Source organism: Protopterus annectens, chromosome 7.part0, assembly GCF_019279795.1.
Source record: "Protopterus annectens isolate FY-2018-M chromosome 7.part0, PAN1.0, whole genome shotgun sequence".
Taxonomy (NCBI): domain Eukaryota; kingdom Metazoa; phylum Chordata; order Ceratodontiformes; family Protopteridae; genus Protopterus; species Protopterus annectens.
This window is the reverse complement of record NC_056739.1, coordinates 1,189,206,448-1,189,221,358: the sequence shown is the minus strand read 5'-3', so window position 1 is coordinate 1,189,221,358 and position 14,911 is coordinate 1,189,206,448. Positions and strand designations below refer to the sequence as shown.

At 46.9% G+C, this 14,911-nt stretch overlaps 1 protein-coding gene across 1 annotated transcript in view; it reads left to right on the top strand.

Moving 5' to 3' along the window:
* Positions 1-14,911, top strand: part of LOC122806148 (integrator complex subunit 6-like) — a 1,076,381-nt gene that overhangs the window by 901,858 nt on the left and 159,612 nt on the right. The window contains exon 11 of the mRNA XM_044076385.1: positions 5,855-5,948. Within this exon, the coding sequence (XP_043932320.1) occupies positions 5,855-5,948 (94 nt within the window). The remainder of the gene's footprint in view (positions 1-5,854; positions 5,949-14,911) is intronic.

Sequence of the window (14,911 nt, the reverse complement as noted above, 5' to 3'; positions counted from 1 at the left end):
ACTTCAGCTAGAAGGGTTTCTGAATTACAGGCATTAATGGCAGTACAGCCCTTCCTTATCTTCCATCAGGATAGCGTGTCCATGAGAACTAATCCTACCTTTATGCCAAAGGTGGTCTCCAGGGTATCATTAAATCAAGCAATACACCTACCAACTTTCTTCCCCAACCCACAGAACAGGGGGGAAAGATTGCTGCATACCTTGGATGTACACAGACAATTGCGCTACTACCTGGACAGAACCAAGAACAATAGAAAAACTGACCAACTTCTGGTAGCATATGCAACAAGAATGGAAGGAAAAGCAATTTCAAAACAAACAATCTCAAAATGGATAGGAAATTGCATTAGATTTTGTTACTCTCTTCATGGAAAGGCAACTCCAGAAAACATCAGACCTCACTCCACAAGGGCTACAGCCACTACTACAGCTTTCTTACGAGGAGTGGCTACCAAAGACATTTTAGAAGCTGCTACTTGGAGCTCCGTGCATACATTTGCCAAGCATTGTAATCTACCTTTATACTCCAGATCCCGAGCAGGTTTTGCCACTGCTGTTTTGCAAGGGATCTTAACTACACCATAAACTCTTAGTGCCTCCTTAGTGCCTCCCCCCCCCCAGTTTGGCTATGGTATTCTACCCATTTGTTAGGACTGCAGATGCATCCTTGAAGGACATAGTACAGTTTTGTACCTACCATAAATGTAGATGTCCGAGAGGTATGCATCTGCAGTCAGGATTACCCACCCTCCTTCCCCTCTGTGGTACTCCTAGGGTATTTGCCCATCTTGTAGCTAGCTGGGGGAATCTATTATGGTGTATTTGTTTGTATATATGTATATACATGTTTATTTCTATTTGCTCTCTATTGTTTGGAAACATTTGCATTTATCCAAATTTAGCCTTCCTAGAGGGCACCTGGCATCTGGGGCAAGAAACACTGAGGAAAATGGCGTCGGCTGATGCCTTTATACCCGCTGAACTGCAGCTATGACGTCGGGTGAAGTGTGACATCAGCCGAGGCCAGACCCAGACTTTGGAATCCGGCCGATCGAAGGGCTGCCTGAGGCCAGGACAACCCATTTGTTAGGACTGCAGATGCATACCTCTCGGACATCTACATTTATGGTAGGTACAAAACTGTACTTTATCTATTATGGTGTATTTGTTTTATATAGATATATATATATATATATATATATATATATATATATGTGTGTATATATATATATATATATATATATATATATATATTTCTGTGCATGTTTGGAATTTATTGCATTTCTCCAAATTTAGCCTTCCTTGGAGGGCACCTGGCATCTGGGGCAAGGAACACTGAGGAAGATGGCGTCGGCTGACGCTTTTATACCCCAGGCGCTCTGACGTCGGGGAAGGGGCGACATCAGCTGACGCCGGACCCAGACTTTGGAATCCGGCCAACCGAAGGGCTGCCTGAGGCAGGACAAACCCATATGTGATGACTGCAGATGCATACCTATCGGACATCTACATTTATGGTAGGTACAAAACTGTACTTTTTGATGCCCCAGAAGCTTCATGCAGGGCAGCAGTCACTGGTTCTGTCCTTAGAAGGCATTCATGGCTTAAGGAGCAGCCCTTGCCAGACCATGTTAAATCTAAATTATTGGATGGACCCTTGCACAAGGATAACTTATTTGGCACTAAGGCAGAGGAGGCCTTAAAAAGATGGAAGAAATAGCTAAATCTATGCAGACAGTTACGGATTTCCAACAGGTCCAGCAGGCATTGCCCCTCCAAGCACTAATCCTTTCCTGCTCCTTCCAGGTCAGTTCAGCCCAGACCCTGGGGAAGCAGACCCCCCCCCCAGACAGCAGCCACAGGGAATGCAGGGATCAAAACAGTGGAATTCCTCCGCTTCAAACCTAGGGGGTTCTAAGCTACCCCATCATGGTAAGAACTCACAATGACTCTCCTCCCCCACCCCCTCCCTCTGCCCACCTACACTTGCTCCTAGGAGGAAAACTCTCCTTTCATGCAAGCACCTGGGCCACCATTACTAACGACCGGTGGGTCCTCAACATAGTGTCTTAGGGATAAAAATTTTCTTTCCAACCCCAAAAGGGTTCCCAGATCTACCTCCAAACCAGTGGGCAGAGGCAAAAAAGCAAGTCCTTTTCCTGCTCTCTATGAGGGCAACAGAGCACGTTCCTGCAGAACAGATGGGCCAAGGTTTTTACTCCAGACTATTTCTGGTACCCAGAAAAGAGGGCACCTGGTGCACCATCCTTGATCTATCCATTTTAAACACCTTCCTGGTGATACCAAAATTCAAAATGCTCACCCTCCAGCAACTACTACCCATACTCTCCAAGGATAATTGGCTAGCCATCCTAGACCTAAGAGGCCTACCTCCACATTCCTATCAGGAAATCATGCAGGAAATATCTATGTTTTAGGGCAGGATCCCTGCACTTTCAGTTCTCTGCATTTCCCTTTGGCTTATCTACTGCTCCTAGAGTTTTCACAAAATATCTGGCTCCTGCCATTGCCTTCTGCAGACAAAAGAATATCCAAATTTACCCATACTTAGACAACTGCCTAATTCAGGCAGACAGTCAGGAAAAGCTGTTCAAGCATCTGGCCTTTGTAAAGTCCCTACTGACCTCCCTAGGGTATACTATCAATGAAAAATCCAAACTAGTACCCACCCAAAGGATTATATTCCTGGGAGCAAGCCTGGACACAGCATCCCAGATGGAATTCCTTACACCAGAAAAGCAAACATACCCGACAGCCTACTTTTCTCAAGTAGCCACCAGACCCCAGCTTACTGCAAGGAAAATCCTGCAAGTTCTGGGGTTCATGACATCTTGCATTCTGCTCATTCCATATGCCAGACTGCATATCAGGAATCTTCAGTGGTACCTAAAAAGCCTTTGGTGACAACACTCTCAAGACCTGGAAACTCTTATACCAGTGATTCCTTGCCTAAGGAAAGATTTTCTTTGGTGGGCAGCAGCATGCTCCCACAACAAGGGACTACCTTTCTCACCACCCCTCACTGCCCAGACCCTCTCCAGAGGTGCATCAGACTCGACTGCAGGTGCATACAGGGCCAATGGAGCCCACAGCAAATCCATCTGCACATCAACCAAAAAGAGATGTTAGCTCTTCAGCACGCATTGACCGCTTTCAGGCCCTTTCTTTCCCCAGGGGCTCTCCTGATCAAAACAGACAACCCCACTGTGATGTGGTATATTAACAAGCAGAGAGGGACTCACTCCTACCCTGTATGCATGCTGGCTATGACCCTTTGGCCCACAGCCTCTGCCATGCAACTCCACCGAAGACTATTCCTGCCAGGCTCTCTAAACTCTCTGGCAGACAACTTAAGCAGAAATCTTCTGGACCCACACGTGGCAACTAAACAAAAGAACCTTCACCCTAATAACTCAGAAATGGGGCACCCCGAAGATCGACCTCTCTGCCTCCCACATCAACCATCAGCTCAGCAAATTCTGCACCAGGGAGCATCACTGCATGTCTTGGAAAGAAGATGCCCTATCCTTTCCCTGGGTCAGTATATTGGTCTATGCATTCCCTCCACTACCTCTCCTCACCAGGGTACTGCTCAAAATAAGGGAGGAAAAACCAAGGACAATTCTTATTGCTCTAGACTGGCCTCGCCTGCACTGGTACCCACTGCTGCGCAGCCTGTCCCCAATGCCACCATGGCATCTCACTCAGACCCCAACCCTCCTGACCCACAGGGAAGGAGAATTCATGCATCCTCAATTGCAGACCCTCAACGTGGCAGCCTGGCTTACTCCTTGACCACTGATCAGTCTGCCAACCTCAGTAAACAGGTTCTAGATGTCATACGTGAGGCCAGACGCCCTAGCACTAGAAAGACTTAATGTTGACAAATGGAAAGGTTCTGCAACTGGATTCAGGCTAAGGGAACCAATGGGGCACATCCCTCCCTACCTCTCATCCTGGATTACCTAGCTGACCTGCTTCACAGTGGTCTCTCTTTTTCCTCTATTAAAATTATGCCTCTGCTCTTTCTGCTCATTTCCATACTGAGCAGCCCCTTTTCTCTCACCTTCTGATCAAACAATTCCTAAGAGGAGCTAGCAACTTGAGGCCATCCAGATGAGCACCTACCCCAACTTTTGACCTTAACTTCGTTTTGGAAAAGCTCACCCTGCCCCCCTTTGAACCAGCATCTTCAGCAGAGTTAAAATTTCTCTCCTGGAAGACTGCTTTTCTTCCGGCCATCACTTCAGCCAGAAGAGTCTCTGAGCTACAAGCAATCATGGCTTGGGAGCCCTTCATCATCTTCCATGCTGACATGGTTTCCCTCAGGACTAACCCATCCTTCATGCCCAACGCGATGTCCAGTGTGGCTCTTAACTAATCCATTCATTTGCCCACCTTTTTCCCTAACCCACAAAGCTAGTGGGAAAGGATCCTGCACTCTCTAGATGTGCACAGACAGCTCAGATTCTATCTAGACAGGACTAAATCATTCAGAAAGTCTGAGCAATTACTGGTTAGCTTTGCTGCAGGGGCAGAGGGCAAAATCATCTCCAAACAAACAATTTTCAAATGGATAGCACATTGCATCCATTTCTGTTGCAAGCAACATGGAAAACCTCCCCTTATGGGGGTCAGGACTCACTCCGGCAGAGCAGCCTCTACCTCTGCAGCTTTCCTTAGAGGAGTCCCCATCAGGGACATCATGGAGGCTGCCACCTGGACATCTGTTCACACTTTTACCAGACATTACTACCTGCCTCTCTTCTCCAAATCCAGGGCAGGGTTTCCCTCTGCAGTCTTGAAGGGCATATTAGCCAGCCCCTGGTTTCCTTGACTGCCTCTACCCATTTCTTCAGTTTTGGGAATCGACCCAAATGTGATGACTGCAACAGTGAAACACAAAGAACCTAGTACAGTTGTGTACACTTTACATGAATGTAGATGTTCGAGTGTATTCACTGTTGCAGTCCTGGTATCCCTACCTCCATCCCCGTCTTCTTTCTCTCTCTCTCCTTATAAGGAACATTTTGATATTTACTTTCTACTAGTGGGGTTCTTCCACCATAACCTGGCTCCCACTTGGGGGCTCCTGACAGGGCAAGAAAAACTGTTGTAATGGTGTCTGCTGCCTTACTTTATACTACTGACGACCCAACGTCAGTCCTGAAGCGACAGCAACCGATGCAGAAATACTAAGCCTTTGGTATTCGGGCCAGCCGAGGGCTACCCTGGAAGGGATAACCCAAATGCAACAGTGAATACACTCGAACATCTGCATTTATGGTAAATGTACACAACTGTACTTTCTCTGGGGCTTTATGAAACTGTTAAGAATGCGATTGCTGATAATTTATGCATGGCAGGATTTAATGACAACCCTTTTCATGTCACTCAGTTGACTTGTTATTCTAATTTTTTATTTTGTTCTTGTACTTCACACTCCCATGTTGTGACTGAAAGTGGCCCTCTATAGATAAGTCTTTTTACCTGGTCAGGGAATAATGACACGTACACAGATGGTGCTTGTAGTAGATAACATCTGAGGTAAAGATGAAGTGTGTGTCCTACAAGGCATGACAGGCTGTGATGACAGTTTGAGCAACTGTATGTCAAACTGCTGTAAACGGTAAAAGGCCTTGATGTTTAAAACATCATTTTGTATGTCTTTTGGTTGTCTAACCTGCAGTATGTCTTTTGATAGTGAAGTCTTAATGTTTATGGTACAAGAGGTGATCTTAACAGTATTCAGAAAGCATGGACAATTGCTTTTGTAGAGCTGATTTAAAAAACAAATTCTACTTTAATAATCTTTGTTTGTTTCACTCCAAAGATTATGAAAGAATATTTCATTTACTTGAAGAGGTACAAGGACCACCAGTAGTTCAGAGAAACTTTATTGAGTTCACTATCAAGGAAGCAGCCAGGTAAATCTTTTCAGAATTAATATAGATGTTACTGTGTCAAAGAATTGCTAAAACACTGAGTACAAATAAATATGTTAAGCAAATACTACCAAGTCAATTATATTAACATTAATTTTGTTGCTTTTCTTTAAATATCTTCAGCAATATGGCCTTGTACTATATATTTTTTTCATTGTATTCATGGACGAGGACAGTTTTCTTCAGGACCCCCAGTCCAGATTAACACTTGGCACTATAGCAGTGATCCTTTACCATTGCAGTATTGTAGTTCTGCAATAAACTATTACTTCAGTAGTTGAAAGCTATTTTATAAGTTAGAAAAGCGTAACATCAAAGACCCTCCTTGATACTTTGAATGGTTAAATTTAAATTTGCCCACCAATCAGCATTTTACCTATTTTCTGGAAGATGGTCTTAGAAGGAAAGATAGAAATGAGTCCCTGCTCTTTAACCTGTGAAGTGAACTTTTTGAACATATGCTGTACTTTTCCAGATTTCATCTTGAGGATATATTTCCACAGTCTTTGCCTAGCACAGAAAAGAAAGCTGTCCTGAGGACATTAAAGCTTACTTTTTAAATGCACCAGTTAGTCTTTAGATCTGAAGTTGTTTTCATTTGCTCTTCAACCCGTGGGACTCTGATCCGACTTGGCCGCATTTTCTATCATCAACTCCAAGCTCCTCCCCTGCCCACAATGCCCCCGTCTCCCTCCTCCCCTCAAATCTTGTTTGCCGTGTGTCTAGCTGGCATCGTGGGCTATTGCTCCAGGTTCCTGGTAAATAATTTATCAACATTTTTTGTCTCTCTCTACTCTTTTTCTATGTCTTCTTTTAGTTTCTGTTCCTCTAGTTTATCCCCTAGTCCCTTTCTTTCCTTTCCTTTCTAACTTGGTAGTGTGTGTGTTGTCACCATGGCTGGGACCCCTAAGCCAGGGTTCCGGAAATGCACAGGGTGTGGACAGAAGCTTCCCCCTTCTGATGGCCACACTCTGTGCATGGTTTGCCTAGGGGTTCCTTACTTGGACACTTCCTGTTTGATCTGCGCAGGATTCAACCCACATGCATTCATGGACAGGAGGAGCAAGTTGATCCTCAGGACCTCGTTCCTCTAAATTCCTCGGCGGCCCCTGCTTCAACTTCCACTTCTTCTGCCCCAGCCTCTGTGACTCAACCTCCCACTTTGAGGCCCAGGGATGGGGAGAAGCACAAGCACAAATACTGGGATAGGCCCAGGAAGCGGTCCCCTGTCTATGCTTCCTCGGCCGAGCCTCTGGCTAAGTCTCACCCGGCTGCCAGCCTGGGCTCCCCTCCCCTCCTTTCGCCATGCTTTTCCCTGGAGCCGGAGGTTTCTCTGGACTGATCCTGTTTATCGGCCTCTCCTTGGCACCACTCCTGGCCAGTTTCCATGGCTTTCTCCTCCCCAGTTCACCTGCAGCCTCTCCAAAGCCGAGGTGGATAAGATGCAAAAATTAATCTGCACCCAGATCCAGATGGGAATCTTGCCTGCCCCCTCCCCCTTCAGAGCTGGGAGCAAGCAGTCCACCTTTATACCCATTACTCCTTCTCCAGTCCATCCCCTAGTTTTAGCGTTCTTGGGTCTGAGGCCCCTCGGCGTTGAGGGGTTGGCGCCGATGGTACCTGGTACCTCACCACTGACCATTGCACTGAGCTGTTCGGCTCTGACTAGCTCGGAGCTGTAGCCTCAGACCCGGATCCAAGGGGTGGTGTCTGCTCCAGGGCTTTCAGAGTTGGCCCTTCCACTTGGTGTATCGGCACCTGGAGGCTCAGGTCCAGCTACCCCGTTGACACAGAGAGTTACGGACCTGATCTCAGCCCTAGCTTCCAGAATTCGTTCTTCTGCTTTCGACGTGGTGGTTCTGTCGAGACCCTTGATGGTATCTGAGTTGGTCCTGGCTCCTCCTGTTTCTGGTCCAGATTCTGTCGTCCTGCCCCCCTCAAGGACAGCCTGTTGTCTGTTTGCCCCAGAGAGTTCCTCCACGGGAACAGCCAGAAGTTTCTGAGTCCTCCCCAGAGACACCCCATGAGGAGCTTCCTCGGAAACGTGTTAAAGGAGGCACTTGGACTTCCCTGCCGGAGCCCCTCACAGAAGACACCTATTTAGAGGAAGGGGAGTGTTCCCCTCTGTCACCCCTGGAAGATGTCTCCTTTGGCGACATCATGGAAATCCTTCACCAGCATGGGGGTGGTTTGTCCAAAAACCAAACCCAGATGAGTTGGTGTTTCTGGAGGCATTTGACACAGGACCCTCTACCTCCTGGGTGTCCCCTCCTTGTGGACCCATGCCCGATATGCAACTAAATCCGCAAGTAGAAGGAGCCCAATACAGTGGAGCCTATTCCTAAGCGCCGTGATAGGATTTTAAGTGTGCCGTCAGACAAGTAACACTGGTCTAAGGGGTCCCTGGTTGATGCCATGGTGGTGGCAGCCACCAAGAAAGAGCTCACTCAGGAGAGCTCTGCGGTCCAACCACCAGACTGAGTGTCCTGGGCAATGGACCGTTTTGGAAAGCAGTTCTACGCTTCAGCCATTTTCGTGGTATGTGAGCTGAACTTTATGGCATATGTGATCAGACTTCAGCAAGACCTGGTCAAGGAGGTCGCTGAGTCTGCCCTAGGGTCCATGTCGGCAGTGAAGCAGAAGGTGGTGTTCTCCCATAAGGCTACCCTCACTTCTGTTTCCAACACCTCTATGCAGCTTCTTTCCCACGGTACCAAAGGTGCCACTAGAGTGGCCGGTACAGGTGTTGCCATCAGGCATCATGCTTGGCTCCGGCTTTGTGCATTCTCAGAAGCCTTCAAGGCATCTTTCACTAATGCCCCGTATGATGGGTTCCACTGTTTTCGAAAAGACCGTTTGAGACGCGTTGGTCCAGAGAGAGAAAGACAAAGACCCTTGTCTGCCATCTGGATCTGCTTCTCAACCCCTCAACGGTCCTTTTCCCGGAATCAGCAAGGGGTGAAAGTATGTGGTTCTGGAAGTCTCAGGGCTATTCCCGTGATGCTCAGGATTCTCCTTCCCCCAGAGGCAGAGGGGGAATATGACCATTTTTGTGGCAGAGGGGGTCCGAGGAATCAAAGGTCTCAGGATTAATTCCCGCTCATACCTGCTTGCAGCAGCAATGAAGGGTTGCTGACTGCTCACCACTGGAGGCAGTCGGGGGACGTCTCTCGCTACACCTAACATCCAGGGAGTCAGTTACAGACTATCATTGGGTGTTGTAAATCATATCCAGAAGATACTCAATCCCCTTCATTCAAATGCCAGTCCCACCCAAACACCTCCTGGTTGTTCTACCCGTGCAAAGAGAGGAAGCAGCACTGGAAATTTTCAAGCTTCTCATAAAATAAGTCATCCAGCCCGTCCCCCCAGACCAGTCAGTTTAGGCATCTATTGCAGGTTCTTTTTAGTGCCAAAGAAGAAAGGGGATTTGAGACCCATTCTAGATCTTTCAACCTTAAACCTGTCTGTAGCTAAGACAAAATTCCGTATGGTCACTCTCCAATCTCTTGTGCCCTTTCTTCAGAAAAACAACTGGATGTGCTCAGTGGACTTCCAGGATGCGTATTTGCATCAAAATGGACAGGCGCTCTCGACTAGGGGTCAGTCATTACAAATTCAGAGTGTGCTACCCTTTGTTCTCACCACCGCCTCTGGGGTGTTTACCAAGGTGATGGCAGTGGTGGTGGTGGTGGTGGCTCACCTGTGGCTGCAGGGGTTCCAGGTCTTCCCCTACCTGGACAATTGGCTCCTCTCTGCCCACATCAGACATCGCCTGTATCAAGGTAAGGATCTCCTCCTTTAAACCGCCCATCAGTTGGGCATAACCATAAATCTCAACAAGCCCCTATTGGATCCCGTTCAAACTCTAGACTTTATTGGAGCTTGGTTAAACACCATTCAGAGCAAGGTTTTTCTGACCCCAGACAGACTTCAGTCCCTCAGACATTGTGTTGTACATTGTTCAGACCCAATATCCCCCTGCAGAATCAGTTCTTTGAGCATTCGGGTCCATGGCGACCACGATCACCCTCATCCCCACGGCTCATCTAAATATGAAGGTTCTTCAGTGGACCCTAGCAATCCAGTGGTCCTTACTAGATCTACCATTATCCCATCCAGTTTGTGTCCTGAGCCTACAGGATTCACTTCTGTTGTGGCTTCAATCCCCAGATCATCTTCTGGGGACGTACTTTTATCCTCCCGGCAACTGTGACCATGGACACCTTCCTACTTGGGGGGGGGGGGGGGGGGCATTGCATGGGAAGGACAGTCCAAGGCTTGTGTCTTCCCTGGAGACCAAACTGCATGTCACTGTTCTGGAGATGAAGGCAGTGCTACTGGCATTGCAAGATCTTTGTGCCCATCTTCCCCTAGGGACGATTGCCATGCAGACAGACATATCTGTAGTCTGGTACTTCAACAAACGGGGGAACCAGGTCTTATCCCATTCGTCGCGAAGCCATGAGATTGTGTGAGTGGGAGATCTCCACTGGCTGTTATCTACGGGGAATGCACATCCCGGGGAGGTGCACCATTTTGGTACACAGGCTCAGCAGATCTATTCTGATGCCTTACGAGTGGTCTCTGAATCCTTCAGTAGCGGAATAGACCTTCCAAAAGTGGGGTTGGCCTTGCTGCGATCTCTTCATCTCTCTTTCCAACGCAAAGTGCAATGAGTATTTCGCTCTGAACCTTTCCAACGCAAAGTGCAATGAGTATTTCGCTCTGAACCCCCTCCAGAAGAGACCCCCAGAGATGCTCTGGTTCATGCTTGGCCCTCCGGTCTTCTGTATGCCTATCCTCCACTTCCACTGGTCCTTTTGGCCTCACCAAGTATGGTTCCCCCTCTCTGTGGTCTCATGTAGTTTGTCCTCCTTGGACATTAGATCCGGTTCCGGATCTGATCTCGCATCCCTCAGGGATCCCACACCCAGATCTAGTCAGTCTGAAGCTTACAGATGTTTTTCGTGTTTCATTGTTGCAGTCATCACATTTAGGTTATCTGCTTGCAGTAGCCCTCAGTCGGCCTGATTATCAAAGTCTTGGGTCCTGCATCGGTTGCTGTCTCATCTTCTGTGATGTCAGGTAGTGAAGGGTGTAAAGCATGCAGCCGATGCCATTATATCAGTCTTTCTTGCCGTGTGGTACCCAAAGCAGAAGCAGTTCGCAAGTGCCAGTCAGCCGACTCCTGAAATTTTCATTTTCGAGTTTCAGAACCGAAGTCTTCAGCTAAAGCCAAGTACCCAGTTGGGGAAACTTTTTCTTGCTGTAAACCGATGTCAGTAAAAGTCAGTAATTGTATTTCTTGTGGAAAGCAAATACCTCATAAAGATTTTAATTCGTACTGTATTCCTTGCCTAGGCCCTGACCACGACGTACCTCGCTGTTGGTTTTGTGCCTTATTTAAGCAACGAACTATTCGTCGTCTGTATATTTACGCTTCTAAATATTTTGGTACTCAAATTCAATTATCCAGATATGTCTTCGGTTAGCCATCCGACTACCGGCATTCCAAAAAAACGCAAAGAATAAAGACAGAGACAGGCCACCTAGGTCCAAAGCTGCCGACGATGCTTCTCCCAAGCCAGTTCGCCAGTACTCAGTGAGGCGCTTTCCCAGCCCCTGATACACGCTAGTTCAGATTCGCAGGCTTCTACTGAGACCCATTCAGAGTCTGGTATGCCACGAGATGCTTCAACTGTGGAACCTGCAGATGTCTCTACCTTGGATGGGTCCAGAGCTGCTGTGCAGGCACCGGCTTCTGAGGGTGTATTCAGGCCTATTGACTTGCATATTAAACCGACACCATTTTCTTCTTCAAGGCCTAAATCTCGAACCATGCCTAGAAAACTGATGCCCAGACCACATGGTCAGACCTCTATGCCTAAAAAAACAAATAAGAATGACTGAAGACCATATTACTTTAATCAGGGGAAGCCAACCTCCCCCCTCTAAGAGACCTAGCACTGAATTTGCTTATGATACTTCTGACCAGGATTCTGAAATTTCTGTTTCCTCTGATGACCAGGATTATTCCTTATCTATCTATGAAGGATTCTGATGCAGAGTACTCTATTCCTTCTGATTCCCCGCAGAGGGTTTCTCTTTTGGTGAAACCATGCATACTCTTAGGGAGCATTTTCGTTGGGAAAGACAGGATTACTCTGATTCTAAAAAGAGGCTTAGGGATTTTTTACTCCTGCCCCAGCACAGGACTTTAGCTATCCCTCCTGTACTAGACATTGTTGATGATGCCTTTTCGAAATCTAGTTTGGTCCCTGACTCTCTACCTCCTGCTCCTAGAAAACCTGATATATATTACAGGGTTCCTGACCCTCACAAGTTCCTTTTTAAAAATCCTACTGCGGATCCTGAGACCATTTCACAGGGACCCAAGGGCATTAAGGCTACTACTGCCAAAAATCCTACCCCCTCTGATAGAGACTCCAGGGGCTGGATAGATGGGGTAAGAAGGTATACACTTCTGCAGCCTTGGCCATTAGGGCCTTAAATTGCCAGTTTCATATGTTAAAGTATCAACAGCAAATTATTGGATTGCTTAAAGAGAAAATGATTGATTCCTGACTGTGCTGAAAATAAGGATTTACAGGATTTAATGCATTCTGCTGAACAAGTTGGAAAACATACTTTGCAATGTGGTTTTGACTCACTAGAGGCATCTTGCCAGGGCTGCTGTCACTGGGTCTGTACTTAAAAGGCATGCTTGGCTTAAGGAGCAATCCTTGCCAGATCCTGTTAAAGCTAAATTGCTGGATGCTCCCTTAAATCAGGACCGCCTGTTTGGCAACAAAGCAGAAGTTGTTCTTAAAAAGATGGAGGAAAAAGCTAAATCTATGCAAACTGTTAAAGATTTCCCACAAGTACAGCCTTCAAGATTTAGTAGGCATTGGCCCTCTAAGAATTGGTCCTTTCCTGCCTCTTCCAGGCCTTTTCAGTCCAAACCCAGAACCAGCAGAACACTCAGGCTTCAGTCCCAGGTTACGCACAGGACTAAGTAGTGGGGGGCTCCCACTTCCGAATCAGGGAGTAGTAAGACTCCCCCCTATGGTAAACTGTCTCAATGACTTAACTTCAAAACTTCCAAGCATTTCTCAACTGACTGCTCCTTTAGGGGGAAAGATTGCTCTGCAGGCAAAAAACTGGGAACTCATTACCCAGGACAAATGGGTTTTAAATATAGTTTCCCAAGGATACAGATTTCACTTCCACGTGTTACCAACCCCAAATGGTTGGCCAGATCTACCCCCAAATCAGTGGACAGAGGCTCAAACGCAAGTACTCTCTCTCTTAAGCATAAAGGCTATTCAGACTGTACCAGAAGAGGAACAGGGACAAGGTTTTTACTCGAGGCTTTTTCCTGGTACCCAGAAAAGACAACTCATGGCATCTTATCCTGGACCTTTCTAGCTTGAACACCTTTTTAGTGATTCCAAAATTCAACATGCTAACTCTTCACCAGTTGCTTCCTATGCTAGGCAAAGATGTTTGGTTGGCAACACTGGATTTAAAAGAACCCTACCTGCACATCCCAATCAGGGAATCTTGCAGAAGATACATATGCTTCAAAGCAGGCTACATGCACTGTCAGTTCTCTGCATGCCCTTTGGCTTATCTACTACACCCAGGGTATTCACAAAGTGCTGCAGGCAAAGAAATATTCAAATATACCCATATCTGGACGATTGTCTAATTCAGGCAGAAAGCCAGGACATACTTTTGAATCATCTGGCATTTGTACAAAAGCTGCTAACTTGTTTGGGGTACACCATAAACGAAAAGAAATCACATCTGGTACCCTGTCAATAATTTACATTCCTGGGAGCAAGCTTGAACACAACTTCCCAGATGGCTTACCTCACGCCAGCGAAACAAATTCATTTGACAACTTACTTCAAACTAGTGGCCACAAAAACCCTGCTATCTGCAAGGCAAATACTGCAAGCCTTGGGGTTCATGGCCTCCTGCATCCTACTAATTCCATATGCAAGATTGCATATGAGGAAACTACAATGGTATCAACATTCTCAGGATCTAGAAGCAATGATTCCTATCATACCTTGCCTATGGTTAGAATTCCTTTGGTGGGCAGAGGCCTGCCACTAAAACAGGGGACTACCATTTACTCTACCCCCTGCTGCCGTAACCCCAACAACAGAAGCATCAGACTATGCATGGGGGGGGGGGGGCTCAGCTAGCAGGGAAGTGCATTTAGGGCAAATGGAACCCAAGTCAAATGCACCTGCATATCAATCAAAAAGTAATGTTAGCTGTACAGAATGCTCTGACAGCCTTCAAGGACCACATTCTTCCAGGACAATTAATGGTAAAGACGGACAACACCAATGTTATGTGGTACATAAACAAGCAGGGGAGTACCCATTCTTACCCCCCCCCCCTTCTGCAGACTAGCCATGGCTCTGTAGAACACAGCCTTGAGCTACCAAGTGCATCTACAGGCTGAATTCCTGCCAGGAAAACTAAATACACTGGCAGAGGAACTAAGCAGAAATCTTATGGACCCACACGAGTGGAAAGTGGAACCAAAGACTCTTAACATGTTGATAAACAAATGGGGGACCCCAGATGTAGACCGGTTTGCCTCCCCCTAGAACTACCAATTGGACAAATTCTGCACAAGGACTCCCCACAAACAAGCTTGGAAAGTGGATGCTCTGTCCTTCAGCTGGAAAAATCTATCAGTTTATGCCTTTCCTCCTCTGCTTCTCCTCTCCTAGGTACTACTAAAGATCAAACAGGACAAACCAAGGATGATACTGATTGCACAAGACTGGTCATGCCAACTCTGGTACCCCCTCTTGCGCAGTGTGTCACTGCTTGCCCCATGTCACCTGCCTCAGACCTCTACCCTGCTGTCACAGCAGAAGAGCCAGATTCTGCACCCCCAGCTTAAAACCCTGAAC